This window comes from Ambystoma mexicanum, chromosome 7p (genome assembly GCF_040938575.1).
Source record: "Ambystoma mexicanum isolate Mex_15411 chromosome 7p, UKY_AmexF1_1, whole genome shotgun sequence".
NCBI classification, from domain to species: Eukaryota; Metazoa; Chordata; class Amphibia; order Caudata; family Ambystomatidae; genus Ambystoma; species Ambystoma mexicanum.
Window position 1 is genome coordinate 820,051,949 of NC_090939.1, and position 16,577 is coordinate 820,068,525.

Sequence of the window (16,577 nt, forward strand, 5' to 3'; positions counted from 1 at the left end):
TTGTCATCCTACAATAATGACTTGGTTTTGTATTGGGTTTTTCTTAGCTCTTTCTGAACTGGTTAGGGTGAAGCGTTGGTCCTCTTGGACTTGTATTTACCTGGCACCATCACCTCTGGTGTCTTGGGTCGTCTGAAAGGTGATCAGATGCCATTAACTCAGGATTTCTGGATCTGAGGGTTTATCAGCCCTTCCCTTTGGTCATTAGCAGGTAACCCTGACTAGTTGGCTCTTTCCGCACCCCCATGTGGAACATGGTGGCCCCCCCAACCCTGTCTTGACTCTACCCAAGATCAAGGTTATCAGAACACGCAAGCTCTCCTGCTCCACCTGTCTTTCCCTCCTCCCTCTTTCTCCTTCTCATTGCCTCTCTGCTCTGCCACCCTCTTTCATTTTCACCTCCTTGTCGTGCCACCACTCTTCATTTTCTCCCCCTCATTTGCTCCTTTTTCTCTCCAACTCCTGTTTTCACTCTTTTTACCACATCTCTTTACTTATCTGCCCCATTTTCTCTAATATTCTCCTTCACTTCCTTTTTGTCTGGCCCTGCCTCCCTTCTTTCCTTTTGTCACTTTCTCTACCACTGCATCTGGTCTTTGCTTTCTTCTTTCTGCTTCCTCCGCTCTTTGCTTTCTCCTTTCTATGTCCTCTTCGCCTTTCTCTCTCCTTCCCACCTACTGTGCTTTTTTTCTCTCTTCTCTTCCTCAATTCCTCTCTGTCTTCACTACCACACCCAATATTTCATTCTGCACTATGTCCTCGAACGACCACTCTCTAACCCAAAATGCCCCCATTCTCCTGGCTGCATCCCTCTCTTATAGGACCACAAGTTTGGTCCGGGAGGGTATGACTGTCTGACCATAATCATATGTTTGCCTAGCATCAATATATTCAGTGATTGCGTGTGACCCAGGAAAACTACATACTCTCCAGCTGTTTTTGAGGTTCCCTGGCCAGTGAACCACCCGAAGGTCGCAATAGCCGCAGTTAAAAAGTCTGTATCTTCCATCTTGCATCACTTAGTGCATGGCTTTCACAATCTCGTACCTTTTATCACTGTGAGCATCCCTGCTTCTACTGACCTGGGTCTGTGTTAGTCACTATTCGTGTTCTCAAGCTGAGCTCTGTCAGAGCTTGGTATGGCTGTGAGCAGGCATTGCAGATCCCCTTGCTAATGGTATTGTAAAGATTGGGAGTTCTTAGCACTCTGCTTCATTGAACTTACTGCCTGGTTCACTGACGCCTAATGGTGTGGCTCAGAGAGCAACTCTACTTTCTTTTCGACTATCTGTGTGTTTCCAAATGATGATGTTTCGTAGCTGACCAAAGTGTTTTCCATGAGTAGAATGGGTTATACATAGGAAGCTGGTGATGGAGTGGGGATCCCCCACATGCCACCTCCGGGGCCTGCATCAAAAGTGGGCAGTGGTCCCTGGCTCCCATGGTCACCCCGCCTTTGTCACAAGGGTTCTGGTATTCCACCCACTGCTCACCTCGGCTATTGAAATAGGTATGTTTTGCCCTACCCATCTCATCCCAAAAGCTAATCTAGAGTTTCTTTAACCTGTTGTAAATCATCAGTACCACAACACACTGACTTGAGCTGATAAGCAAGGCTGTGTGATGTGAAGCTGATTGACACTACCTTGTTCGTAGACCAGTGCCATGTTTCTCCTCATTTCATAACATTCTTATTTAGTGAATTTGTTTGCATGTACATGGAGATAGAGAAAGTAGCGACAAAGGGGGTCTTCTTGCCCACATTCTTTCAAACCGAATGGCAATTTGGATGCTGACAGCACAGCTTCTCTTCAGTAGCTCAGTCTAGGAGGGAAGGGCAGGTTCCCTGCTGAGGCTCCAGTTTTACTCCACTGCTGCTGTGGAGCCCGCCCTTCATTTACCAGGGCCTACACAGTGTGTAGTCCTTTATCCTAGCAGAGTGAAGAGCCTATCTATAGAGCACAATGTTCAGCCAGCATACCTACAGAAGGACTCTGTCCAGCATCAGGGACTGTGCTGAACAAGCAGAATGGGCAGGCTGGAAATTAAGATTTTGTTGCGTTTGAGGGAGTTGCTATCCTTGTGAAGTGACTTGCCTGTTCTCTGTATTACTCAGAGAGAGAGGGCTGGATAGGGGAAGGGTATACATTTGGAAAAGCACATGTAGTAAAGGACTTAGAGTTCCTAACACAAGCTATATACTTGTGCACCATGCTTTAAAGTGTTGAAATAAAATCCATGAAGGCAGCGTCTAACTGTGTCTTCTTGCATGACTTCCAAAAAGCAAAGCCATACTCCCACAATGGTGAAGAGAAAGGGGTCCAGGTGAAAACTGTGGTGACTGAGCATGGACTAGGGGAGCTAGCAGACCCAACCTCAACAAAGAGTGAAGAACATGGAGCAACCAACATGGCTTGAGTGACACCACATTCTGCATTTTATCTAGCACTGGTGCACCTTGTGACAGGCACAAGGGGGTCACCCTGTTAAGTGGGGATGGGGACTCACTGCAACCTGGGACAGGAGGCCTACTAGGATGTTTATCAAAACAAAACTGAGCAAGGTTCTGGAACCCAAAGGGGACAACACTAGATCCTGACTGTCAAAACACAGATAGTAGGGACTGCTACTTAGATCAAGATTTAATACATCAGCAGCATATGTTATATATATAATAGGAGAGAAAACCTAGGACACTCAATCAAATACATAAAAACGTACAAAATATGATACATTAATGGTCATCCCAAACAGGTTTTTGGAATGGAATTGACAACAATTAAATTTTCTATAGTCCTTTGGTAGGAACAACATGAGCGACAAATGTGCAATTGTGATACATGGTGTGGAGTACACTGAACTGAACTGTGCAGTGGTGTAATATTGAGACAAGAAAGTCAACACAACTGTGTTTCGGCCTATACTTGTGTAGCTGTCATTTGGTCGGCCTTCATCAGGACGGGAAAAATGGACACATGAGGGATCCTATGTGATCTGTCAGAAAAATTGACCGAAGAGGTCAGGAGAGTTGTAGGGTTCAAGATCCGTATATTTACTGTAGAGGCAATGAATGCTATGCTTATACGTCTCTCGCGGGAGACTGCGCAATCACAGATCTTACTGTAACGAGTTGTGAAAGGGCAACAATCTGAGGGTCCAAATCATCAGAAATAAGAAACGGAATTTCCAGTGGGGGTCAATTCTGTGCATAATGACCAAAAAAGGAATCCATGAGGAACGAATTACATTTGAACTCTGTGTGACAAGTCGATACAGATGGGGAAGCTCTTACCCGCTGTCAGCCAGTAGATCGGATGAGTCGGAGATAGAAGGCTCGGTGTGGTCTTCGAGGTCGAAAAACAGTTGTGTTGACTTTCTTGTCTCAATATCACATTCAGTGAACTCCACACCATGTATCACAATTGCACTTTTGTCGCTCATGTTGTTCCTACCAAAGGACTATAGAAAATGTAATTGTTGTCAATTCCATCCCAAAAACCTGTTTGGGACGAACATTCATGTATCATATTTTGTACGTTTTTATGTATTTGAGTGTCCTAGGTTTTCCCTCCTGTATATATAACATATGCTGCTGATGTATTAAATCTTGATCTAAGTAGCAGTCACTACTATCATTTATCTGTGTTTTGACAGTCAGGATCTAGTGTTGTCCTCTTTGGGTTCCAGAACCTTGCTTAATTGTGTTTTGCTAAATGTTTACCTACCTGGGTAGAGCAGTGCCTTAACCAGGTGCCCTTCTTTTTCAAATTACTACTAGGATGTTTGCCAGAACCAGTACTGCGCCGAAGGTCGTGTTTGGGAGTTGGGAGGGCCTTATTCTCAGTCCCTTCTACTTGTGCCTGGCTACAAATGTGAAGGACCACTCATTATCATCCCATACCTGCCGTACACTTTTCTGGACAGTTTTATTCTTTTTCCTCTTATTCAGGACTCCAGATCCCAGAACCTTTGTGGTGGAGGAGGGGCCAAGTAGCCCAGCAGCGAGCGAGACAGTGTGAACCGCAGGGCCCCGAGCAGTGCCTGCCACAGACCGGCAAACAGGAACCTCCAGAACACAAGAACAAAGACTTTGGGACTGATTGTGTTTGTCGTATGCCGCTATTGCTGAACTTTGGCGAACCCATTCTTAAGGACTACACATATAAGCACTATGTAAATGACTGTTCCCGTAAGGCCCCGTTTCCTGCACTCTGGTGCACCAGTGCTTGAGGAGGGGGTGGTGTTTCAGAAGCATTTCAAACCCTTGCACAGTGCCCCAGATAAGAATTTGTGGTGGGAGTATTTTACTCCCCTTATTTAAACTTTGAGAGTAAATGTGATTTCAAGAGAGTAAAAATTACTTTTCTCCTTTGCAACAGAGTAAAATGTATGTGACATCCAGCCAACGTGTGCAAAAACTGTATGGAAATCATTACTATGCCGTAGCTTTCTGCATTGCAACAGAATATACCTTTTAATTATTTCTCCAAGGTCTGGCCATTTGATCTCTCCTGTATATATTTAAATGTTGAAAACACAAAAACCTAGTCAATTATATAGTAAAGCAAACATGAATTGTATTGTGTGTTTTGAGGTTTGATTACAGAATTGTCTTTTGATGCTTAATGAAAGTCCTCATTTCCTGAAGCTATTAATACCTACTGGTATGGCAATATTATACAAGAGTGCAAAAAGGCAAGGACGCCATGCTAAATTCTGTATCTAATCTCATGGTCAAATAGTTATTTTATATAGCAAATAGTTATTTATATAGCGCTTTTGGCAAAGCGCTGTGCATAGAACATGTTTATCACAATTATCACCAAACCCAAGACGGTACTCCCTTATCGACCTTGAAAGGATAAAAGACTGTGTTGGCCTTGCCGGGATTCGAACCTGCAACCTACAGAGCACACAAAGATTACAGCAATTAACTTTCAACTGGCTGAGCTATCTTATTGGCTAACATCCTTCAGAGGTCACTAAACTGAGTATCGACTGAGGTATAATAATCAACAGTGCCTAGATGTTTGACGAACCATGCATAAAGCGTGACATAAAGTTAAATACCTATCTGGATTATCACAGGGCCAGGTTTTGCTGAGTTTCTATTTCAATTACAAATGTAACTTTTGTTTGTTTGAACATAGTTTGCCCTTCCTGGAGAATAAGGTTTTGGATGTTTTAATTGTAGTCTTGAAGATTTGAGAGTCTAGAACACCTGTGATTGGTGTAATGACAATCAACCTTGAGCAAAGACTCTGCTGCCACTGACCATTTATAGTAATGTACCCCATTGACTGCAAGGTTGAATGGATGTAAACTAGAACGTGCATACTAGAACTGTACTTTTACACAGTTTTCAAAGTGTAAACATGATCTGCCTCTGTATGATTATGCACACAGCACAGAAACTCTGAGAAATATAATTGTGCAATAATGGCTTGCTTTCACTGGGGGATAAAAAGCTTAATTTGTTACAACATATGTATTCTCAATTGCAACTTAGTTTTCCATCTTATTAACTATACAATCCTAAAATGCTAGTAAAATTAATATGCACAGTGCTTCTGTTTGCTCCATGAACATCAACACAGCAAAAGCTGAATGGAAAGAAACCCTTCCTTTTTATCACAGTGTGGAGTTTTTTTTTTTTTTTTAAAAGGCTTCAGAGAAATGCATTCTGTTTCAGAGGCTTTTATCCATTGCTTGCAATTACATCCATGTAGACAAAAATCAAAAGAAGTGTTCGTTCTGGTTTCTGTCGAGTAACCTGACATTTGCACTTCCCTCTCCGCTAAACTTGTGTGTAAATGTACACAGGAAAATAATAAAGCTGTTGTAGTTTAAAATATTTTCATCCATAAAAAGGCCTGGCAGGTACCTTATCTGGAGGCCTGCTTGTGTCTGTATTACACAACCCTGGGTTTAAAACAGTGTAGGGATTGGCCAGAGGAACCTCTTAGGTTCCAGGACCAATGGGAGGGGGGGAGGAGTTGCATAAATTGGGAAACTGGAAAGAAGAAGATGAAGAAGAAGAAGAAGAAGAATGTTTGCAAGGTGAGGTATTGGTTGGTAAGAGAGAGTGATACTTGGGTGTAAGGTGAGTGGTAGAGGGTAAAGTGGTAGAGGGGAGAGTAGCAGAAAGAGGAGATTATTATGAGATGGAAGAATATAGAAAGAGGAGAGTGGGAAGAACAGAAGGAGGGCAAGAACAGGGTAAGGATTACAAGGGCAAGAAAGGGCAAGGCTTTGTGAGAAGTGGGTGATAGCAAGTCACCCCTTCTTCAGAGGATTTCGTTTTTGGTGACTCCTAGTTAGGATACACCTTGCAATTCTCAGATGGAGCCATATAGAGAAAGTTATTGCCTTCATGCCCTCATGAGTATCCTTCCAGATCAATCATACACATTAGTGGTTACAGATCTGTAGTAACCACCTTGTGATTTAGGGATGCAACGGCTGAGAAGGGAAATGCCCAGGCATGATGTGAGAGTGAGATGGACAGGCCTTAGCGAGACCCGCTTCATCAAATAAAAAATCCATTGACAATCTTCAAGAGTTGGGGTGTTCTTGTGACCATCTGTGAAAACCTGCAATCTCATGGGGACAATGGAGAAACCATTTTAGCATGAACTTGGCTTTAGCATGAACCTGGAGGCGTTGCGAGCAGAGAGCATGCCAGGAGGTAAGAGGTTGGCACTCCCGATTTAAAAACTCTGTTCACCAAAGGGTATTCAACACCCCCAGTCCAAATGCACCCAGACGGATCAATCTTCTGGGACAAATATGAAGGGGCATCAAATGAGTGGCAACCAGAGGTTTGGAACACATGATGAAGCAGCACTTGAAGATTTACACTGTGACATAAGAGGAAGGAGAAACAGTGGATCTGTTCCTAGACCAATCATATGGAACTAGCTGTGGCTACAGCTTTGAAGAGCATACAAAGTTACTGGGAGGGGTATGATTACGAGCTGCAGGAACAACATCATAGAGGCACTGATTCAGAGCGAAGATACTAGCTTGTAGTATGCCATGGCCATCGTACACTGCATCAAAGACATTGGATTGCATAACCATGTAGAGGGCGTGTTCATTCAAGAAAACGCACCAGTAGCAATTATTGAAGTGTGTTGGGTATGGTGATAAAGGCAGGTTCATAGTGCACAGGAGTAACATTGGCCCAGGGCCTTACAAAGGTTATTCTATAACCTTGAAGGGGTACTTCAAACGCAACCTTCAGTTCAGAGACTGCAAAATATGAGGCAAGATGTGTATTGCGAAGAAGGGGAGCCCATTAACAGTGTGGCCACACCAAGCAAAGTTTGATTTATTTATTTTTTAAATTAGATCTGAACATGGGCAAAGCAGTCCTGGTAGTACATATGAGGTTCTAGGAAATACTATACTGGCACAAATAAGTGTTTTAACTTACAAAGGGGCCCTCAAACTTCATGTCCATGATATACACAAACAAAAACGCATGCATGGTAAAACAGAAGATGAGAGCGATGCCAGTCGTAGCAAGAAGTGGGCTGCAAAAAGTGCGGAATGAAGTGCTGCTTTACAGTTTCATAGCAACAGTGGTTCATTCGGTCCAGAGTATTTCAACTGGAAGAGCGGCCCCTGCCACTTCCAGCCTCCCGGAATACTTTTCTTGCAAAACCTCTTCCAGTCTTGTGCCTTGTCTAGAGCAATGAAGTGACCCATCCATCAATTTTGCTATCTGTTTGGGAGGGGTTCCCCAAAAAGCAACCCCTGCATGGCTGTCATGATTCTGGGCCATAGCCTTTGTTGGGTGAGGCTGTTTTTGAGTTGTCTAGGGATGTGAAGTACACTTTCCCTGGGGTCCTGCAATCCACAAGGCCGGCATTCTATGCATTTTGACACGACTACGCCAGCGCTGCAACGAGAAGTTGAAAGGAGCAACATGGGAGACCAAGTGCTGGGGTAGACTGGTCTATGAGGGTCTGATGACCTGTATGAATCAGAAGGAACCAGGCAGCCAGATGTAATGAGGCAGAGGGGGACATTAGCAGGGGAGAGGGAAGGAGGAAAAGAAAAGGAGGGTCTTGAGAAGCTTCCGGAACTTAAGTAGATCCGGGTCGAGTATGAGAGGGGCAGCGAGGCCATTCCAGAGGGAGGCACCTGTGGAGGACCGTGATCTCTCTCTGCTTGGAAAAACGTCTAATCGGCAGAAAGTTGGAGCTAGAAGACTGAAGGGCTCTAGCAGGGAGGTATTTAGGGAGAGAGAGTTGGATGTAGTGGTGTTGCAGGCCCTAGAAAGCCTTGTGGATGATGCAGAGGGTCTTGAACTTTATCCTCACAGCAACCGGGATCCAGTGGAGCGATTTTAGGACTAAAGAGATAGGCTTGAGGCCAAGGATAAGTCTTGCAGTCCTATTCTAGATTAGTTGAAGGGGGCAAATTGAGTATTTAGGCAGATTGAGGAAGAGGCTGTTGCAGTAGTCTAGCCTAGAGAGGACCAGAGCTCTGAAGACATTGAGTTTCTGGGGGAAGATGAGGAAAGGACGAATGCCTCTGAGGAGGTGCAGCTGGAAGTGGGCCTTCTTGGCAAGGTACGTGATGTGAGGAGAGAGATGAGTCGAAGATGACTCCAAAATGTCTTGCTTCACAAGAAGGTGAAGGGAGTGTGCCCTTGGAGGGCAGCCAGAGACTAGGAGGGAGGAAGGGAGCAGGTGTCCCAATGAGAAGGGTCTTGGTCTTACTGGCATTAAGGCAGAGATCTTTAGCAGCACACCATGCCTGAATACCAGTCAGACAGTCAGGAATAAGAGAGAGCAAGAGGAGGTAGTGGAGGGAAGCTTGAAGGAGAGCTGTGTGTCATCCGCATAACACTGGTAGTGAGGAGAGAAGGCAGAGATCAAATCGGCTAGAGAGGCAAGGTAGATGTTGAAAAGCCACAGGTGGAGAGTGTGATGGAGGAGAGAAAAGGGGCCTGTTGAACCTGGGATAGTCGGTCAGAGAAGGAGGTCAACCAGTCCAGTGCCAAGTCAGTGATGCCAAGGGTATCACAGAGCTGGTTTATAAGGGTGGCATGATTGATTGTATCAAAGGCAGAGGAAAGGTCAAGAAGGATGAGAATGGAAGAAAAGTTGGAATTGAGATTTGAGAGCAAGTCGTTGCGGGTGTTCAGGGGTGCAGTTTCTGTGCCTCTGACTGCTCTCAAGCCAGACTGGTGGTCATGGAGACAATCAACAGATTCAGTGTGGTGGATAAGCAGGGAGATTACCAGCTTCTCCAAGAGTTTGACCAGGAAGAGGGTAATGGAGATGGGGCGGTATTTAGCCGGGCAAGATCGGTCAGCAGAAGGCTTTTTGCAGAGATGGTGCACAAGGAAGTGCTTGAGGAGTGACGTGAAGGAGCCAGTGGCAAAAGAGTTATTGCAGGAATCAGCCAAGGCTGGAGCACGGGAGGCTTTTTTGTCCTTGAAGTTCTGGAGGAGCAGTGGACCACCTGTTTGGAAGAGACTTTCATAGAGAGGACTTGTCTAAAGACCTCATCCAGTGATATGGGCGAGAAAGAGGAGAGTAGAAGGGATGGGGTGAGGGCGGGGGGAGGGAGGCCTGAGAGCGGGAGAAGAAGTACAAGGGGCAGAAGTAGAAGGAGAACGGAGGGGTGTAGAGGAGAGTGAGGACAGGATGTCCTGAGTTTTGGTTATTAAGTGAGAGGCCAGTGCAGAGGAGAAGTGGAGACTGCAGTAGGATTGGCGAGTTCCTTGCAGATTTTGAACAGTTCAGCCTTGTTAGTGGCCCCAGAGATGCAGGCTTGGATATAGGCCTTTTTCTTTGAGCGGATGGAGAGTCTGTATTGTCTTTGGAGCAGGCGGAAGGCCAGTTTGTCAGAGGATGTGCTTGAAGCCTGCCACTTACGCTCAGCATCCCTGAATTTGCCTTTTCAGAGAGCCTAGGTCGAAATCATACCAGGTGTTGCGCTTGAAGGCAGGCTTCATGCGGATCCTCACAATGGGTTGGGGGGGGGAGGATGTCCAGAGTTATGGAGATGGAGAGGTGAGGGTTAGCAAGGGCTGTGTCAGTGTGAGAGTCAGTGGCCCTAGTTTGAGGAGGTATGAAAGTGGTGGCAAAAGCAGCAACTGACACTTGCTTCATCCGTATGGAGAAGGATACTTGCAGAGTGAGCGGAGGCTTAGCCGGTGGGACCCAAGAGATCCAGGTCAGAGTACAGGAGAGCATGATCAGACCACGAGAGAGGTGTAGTGAGAGGGTTGGAGATGGCGATGTCTGCTGAGATGAGAGCATCCAAGGTGTGTCTGTCTGAGTGCATCGGACCAGAGGGAAGAATGGTGAGGGAAAGAGTCAAAAAGGCTGCAGAAGAGTCCAGAAGCTGCTCGGGAGAGTCGAGGTGAATATTGACATCTCAGAGGAAGAGAAGTTTGGAGGTGGAGGCCAGGAGCAAAGAGGTGAGGTCAGACCACTCTGAAAGGGAGACCGGGCCAGCGGTCCTGTATATGGTGGAAAGAGTCAGTGGGAGGATTGGCAAGACACCAAGCCTTCAGACGAGGTATTCGATGGAAGAGTAGGACTGAGTGGATATGATGGTAGCAGGGATCCATTCACGGAAGATAGAAAGGATCTTGTAGCCCTGCGAGAGGAGTGTGTCAAAAGTAGTGACAGAGCTGGCTGAGAACCACATCTCAGTGAGCGCAAGGATGTCAAGGTCGAAGTCTACGTGGAGGTGTTTAACCGCAGAGCGAGAGTTGAGGTGAGGGTAGCTAAGTGGAGCTGGTTGCCACCTTTTTGAAGGTCTTACGAGGAGGGCTACAGGAACGTGCTGTGCCCATCAGTGGTGGGGAAGGTGCCAGAGGGGTGGCAGGAGAATGGAGGAAGTTGATGAGAGACGGAAAACGCCTATCAAGAAGGAGGAGGAGGTTGGGCTGGGAACCCTGGACCATGACAGTGCCATTCTGTTAGACCTTGATGATGCCCCTATAGGATGGAAAATATGCCTAAAGTACTCCCCATCGGGTTCCACCATTAATGCGCGAAGGAGAGAAGGGAGAGAGCACTGAGACCATATGGTAAATCCAAAGGTCTGCAGAGGGAACGACAAAGAGGATGTCTGTGACAGTCTGCCTTGGAGAAGCATTGACATAGGTGTCGGCGATGGGCAGGCTTGGATTGGAGACCAGGAGATCTTTCTTGACCTCTTTCCTTCCAGACTTTGAAAGAGAGATAGAATAGGTGATAAAGTAGCAGCTTGAGAAGATGTGTAGATGAAAAGCACCATGGAGGGAGAGAGCAGAGCAATGGAAGGGGGATAAAGAGAGGACGGGAGAAACTGTACAATGAACACATCAGGCGGCCGAGCAGCAGGCAAGTCGCTGATGGATCAGGTACACAAGAAAGGAAGTCCAGACCAATGAAGAGTCAAGTGGCCGACAGAGGGCAAGCTAGGCGAAGAGGCCAATAGACTTGATCCCTTGCCAGCCTTTGGTAGTGGAGATTCTAGAGCTGGGAGCACAGTGCTGGATGAAAGGGAGGGTGTAGCACTTAGAGCTGGGAGCACAGTGCTGGATGAAGGGGAGGGTGCCTAGAATTCCAGATAGAGGGAGGAACGCCTAAACTTCAAATCCAGCAGCAAAGGCAAAACATCTAGATTCAAGTTTTCTAGATAGAGGGTAAAAAATCTTACATTTGAAGATATAACAGCAATGCAAAACACCTAGGTTCGAGCTTCCTAGATTTCAAAATGCAACAGCAAATGCAAAACATCCAGAATCAGGATTCCTGGATAGAGGCCTAACTGCTAGACATGGCTAACTAAGACAATGACAAAAATGCCAGATATGGATAACATCCAACTGTGGGCGACGTGCAGCACACTACAAGCATTTTGCTAACAGGAGTAATGAGAGAGGTGGGGCCGTTTATTAGGGAGCAGTGATGGCTGTTTCCCCTGCCTACACCTTGCTTATCTTGTCAGTCGCTGCTGGTTGACGGCTGCGTTTTAGGCTCCTCAGGCAAACACAATCAGGAGCTGCTTGTGTAGGAGCTGCCCTTTGCCTCTGGGTCTTTAACTGAGGGAGCTCCAGGGGCAGTGGGCTGCTCTAGAGACCTGACATAAGAGGCCACCAAGCTCAATCACGGGGAGGGGGTGGGCTGGGAGGAGGGCTGGGAAGGGGAATCCAGAAGATGGCTGGGGGTCGGGAAGGCCCAGATAACACGCCAGTGGGTCGCCCTTAGGTCTGAGCCTGTTCCTTGTTAAATCCTGATGTAACTTCCTGAAACCTGACAGAGAGGAGCAGGAGAAGAAGTTAGCTTCTGCAGGGGTGCAGGAAGAACTTTACAGACCCACTGCCCCCAAAAGTAAGATACCCCACCACCAAGGGCTGTGAAAAGGTAAGGAAATGATTCTTTCTCTCTTGATGATGTTGCAACTCAGGAGAGTATGCTTGTTGATGAACCAGAGCGTGAGAAAAAGGTGCTGGAACTTTAGGTTTGACCAAAGGGGTCATGGTGTTGTAGTGAGTCCCTTGTCAGAAGTTCAACTTGCTAAGAAAACCCAAGACGTAGAAAACATGTACACCTGGAGTCCTGAGATGTTGAGCAGGGTATCGTGTTATGGCAAGACTGCTACCTATGAGGAGGCAGACTAGGGTTGGTGGCCCGTGGCTCTCCTGATGGGTCCCAAGTTCTTACCTGGAGGCAGTGCTGTGCTAGAGCCACTGGAGCTGTTGGCTTGCAGGAGCTCAGTGTTCATACAGCATATGGTGACCTAATCAAGAACCCATGGGGGCATAGTAAGCTCTTGAATGCTGATTCACGGTTACTACCCCGCTGACACCGATGTCGTGAAGAGGTTGCTGAAAGGCTTGGAGGAAAGGACTGTTTAACGCCTCCACTACGTGATGGTGTCACGTAACCTCCATGATGATAAAAGTTGCTCGGAGAGCGTGAGGGCCAGATACTGTTACCGGCTTAGCTTTTCTTTGAAAAGTAAAGCAGTTGTAGAATTGGCCTTCCTCAAGGTCACCACATTGAGGATTCATGCTCCTCTGTTGCAAGATGACACGTTCAGAAAGGAAGTGCGTTTTCTTTTGCCTTAGGAGTAAAAGAAAGTTTATGGTCCAGAGTGACTGCAGGGTCGTTATGTGAGTGTGGTAATGGAGCAATTGACATCGGTCAGGAATCTAGTTGATATGATTTTAGTTTTAATGTTATAGGGATTATCTGAATTTAAGCTGTTGTACGCATAGTGGACCAATAGGACAACTGGGAATATTGTATTTGTCATTTTAGGTTTTGTTTGCAGATTTCTTTTTTTTATGATTTACAGCTAGTAGAAATATGGATGTCAGAAAGACTGATAGGATGTCATCAATCATGTGTACATTAATGTATTTTGCAGTATGTGGGCTTCTAAACACAATTATTCCATTGTCATTTTTTTGAGGATTTCCAGATGTGGTATCGCTCCATGCGACATGGACTTCAAAACGTGTTCACAGATCTAAAAAAAAGAAAAGTTATCCCCACTTTGTCGGCATGTCTGGCCTGGATGAAAAACAAATGCTAACTTGTTGTCATGTGTGTTTAGTAATATTTTTGAGGAGTTTCAGATTTATAGTCACTGAGGGCAACATGGCCCTTTAGGAAATGTCACACTTATAGTGAATTACTTTACTTATATTGCTGCAGTGTTTGTAGATGGTGCTGTCATCAAGGACCTTTTTGTTTTTTTGCACTTTTAGTGGAGCCTTAAGTTGCTGTTGCAACACGATCAAAGTGATGTGCCGTGTGGATGTGTTATACTTGTCACTTTAAAATGTAAGTCTTACCTGATAGGAATTTGAGCCTTAAGTGGCGCTGTGTCATTTAATGAGCAACGTGATAAAAGTGATGTGAGGTGTGGAAGAATTATAACTGTCACTATTGTTTTTTTTTAAAGTGGTTTGTCAGTGCTAAATGCAATATGCAGCGTTTTATTAGTGCGAGTTTCAATGGTATAGTATTAATCTGCTGGCGAGTGTGTGATATTGTTGATAAACATTTTGTTAAATATTGAAGGATGTATTCACATCTGCCTGTTGCGTAGCTGTGCTTGTGGTCTGGCACAGTAGTTTACATGTGCTTTGAGTGTGAGAACACCCCTTTGACTGTTGAGAGTACATAGTGGTTTGCTGATTTTGAGGTGTCTGTAAGTAACTGGGCTCTTGTCATTGAGGGAAGGAAAGATTTTGAGAGCTTCATGAAGCCCCGTTCAGAAATAAATAGTTCATAATTTCATTCCACGCTCAGCAGGACATTTGTGTGTTAGGCCTGATGCAGGAATATGTTGGTGGTAGGGAGTTATTCCGTTCTGATATTATGGTAGTTAAAGGTGTTTTCCAAGTTGGGAAGGCACAGCACATAGAAAGTACCTGCTCCAATGTCATCATTGCAGGTAATTTGGTTTGGCCAACTTTTACATACCCCGATGGACTTTTACAATCCCACGTAGTGATTTCTTGAGTTTGTTTTGATTTGTCTTCTGGTTTGGATTTGGCGTGTAATTTTGAATTACTCGTTGGTGGTGATCCTCATGTGGTGTGCTTCATCTGTGCTGTTGAATATCTTTTTTTTATTTTTTTTATAGTGAATCCCCACACCATTTTTATGGAAAAAGGGGGAGGTGTATGTGGCGTTTTGCCCGATAATGTGCGTGAGATGAGAATGTCTTCCCTGTTGTGTTTGGAGATCTTATGCCACATAAATCCTACAGGATTCCAATTAAAATTTTGTCTGGTATTTGAGATTTTGTATGTGCTCAAGTGTGGAAGACTTGACATTGAGGTGTTTAGGCCTCGATAGGAGGTGTGTAAGCCATAAGTGTTGCAAGTGTTGAGTGTGTTGCTCTGAGAGAGAGCATGACAGTGCTTGGGTGTGACAGATCCAAGATTTGGGTGTGTTATCTTGCTGGTTGAGTAAGCTAGTTAAGCAGATAGTACAGTTTAAGCCTTTGGTTGGCTGCTACGGTAGCATTGTGTGGTTGTGAATTTGAAATGTAATTGAGATGTTCTGTAATCCTGTTTTGGTTTGAGTTACTGCTTGTCTTTTCCTTTTCGTTACTAAAGGAAGGGAGATCTGTTATATAGTAATCTCCTGGATGCATGGAGTGCATGATGTCATTGTGAGAATGTTGTGTAAGTGAGCAGGATGTTTGTCCTTGAAGAGGATTCCAGCAAAGGCAGTTAGAGATGTGGGCCTGGGTGGTGGGAGCCAGTGGGTCTCCCTTAGGTCTCAGCCTGTTTCTAGTTAAATCTTGATGTAATGAAGGGTGCTTGGTACATCAGGTCTGTTGTATTCAAGTCGGTTTATTAAGTTACAACAACTAGCTTCCGGTGTATTCCTGTGTTTATTCACTTTGCTTTATTGAAATGTCTCTGGTCTACTTAGCCATTTTTCCTGTCACAGTCAAACTGTGTGTACCAGCAAGTTGGATGTTACCAGCATTTGTTATTTTTAACTTTTGATATTCCAGTGATGCTGTGATGAATACAAGATATGTTCACTTGTTTTAATTTTTAAGGCTGTTCTTCTGAATGAGAGTTTCCAACTGGTAAAAATAGTAGAAGCTAATGGAGAATATGTACTCATTCTATAATTTACAATTTACAGGTTTTCACAGTAAGTGGCTGCTCCTACTGCTAAACGGCCATGATGCTAAATCCAGTAATCTCCAAGCTGGCCGGTAAAAGGGTTGTATTGGCCAGTTCGTCTCCCCGGCGGCAAGACATCCTCACCAATGTGGTAAGTAAAGAGGTCCTTTCCTACTCATAGAAACTCTACACCGTATTTGGCTGGATGCTTACTTGGCTGAGTTATCCATATGTGTATTTCTGCATATCCACTGTTGTGCTGTCATGGTCTGTAAAATTAGCAGGCCCAACAAATGTAACAGACTTTCTGCAAACTTGCTCATATAGCACTACATTTTAGATAACCTCTCAACAAACTATCTCTGATGTGCACACATTCCCTTCAGTCACAAGCTTTGTAGTTGTGCCTCCAAGCAAAGAGAGCAAACCTCTGACCGTTCTGCTCTCTCCGTTGGCCTCATTTAAATTAGTGGGCAGAAAGCCGCCAAAAGGGATACATATTAGTAAGTAGAGGAGAGGGATGCAACTGTGGGATCTTACAGATTTCAGAGATGCTAAATGTTTATACTGCAATCAAAACCAACAATTAGTCTGCAGCCAGAATATTCCCACGATCATCTGACAGCAGCTTATAACCAGTGTGAGCTTGTTGAAGGTGGATGTGGGGTCTCTGTCATCTTGAAAAGGCTCTGGTGGGTGTTGTTGCCTTTGGAACAGAAAGTGAGACCAATTTAACAAATCTTGGAAACAAAAAGGTGAATGTAAATGTGGCATGTGTATTGCTTGAATGGCATTTCTTAAAAAAAGACACATTCCCCAAGGTCTCTTGACCTGTCACTGACGTAAATCGAGGACTTTCGTCCACTTATACATTTCTTCTTTGGGGCAGAATGAGAGAATGTATGATTTTGGTACCTTTGTTACTATTCTTTTTGAAGATGATGGCCCAATTGCC

At 45.0% G+C, this 16,577-nt stretch overlaps 1 protein-coding gene across 5 annotated transcripts in view; it reads left to right on the forward strand.

The window, feature by feature from the left end:
• ASMTL (acetylserotonin O-methyltransferase like) overlaps window positions 1–16,577 on the forward strand; it is an 816,255-nt gene that overhangs the window by 51,964 nt on the left and 747,714 nt on the right. For 4 of the 5 annotated variants that reach the window (XM_069636974.1, XM_069636973.1, XM_069636975.1 and 1 more), the window contains one exon: window positions 15,642–15,773. In XM_069636974.1, coding sequence (XP_069493075.1) covers window positions 15,681–15,773 — 93 coding nt within the window. In that variant the 5' untranslated portion in view covers window positions 15,642–15,680. Of the gene's footprint in view, window positions 1–13,789; window positions 13,812–15,641; window positions 15,774–16,577 lie in introns of those variants that run through there. The other variant, XM_069636976.1, reaches the window with a different exon arrangement.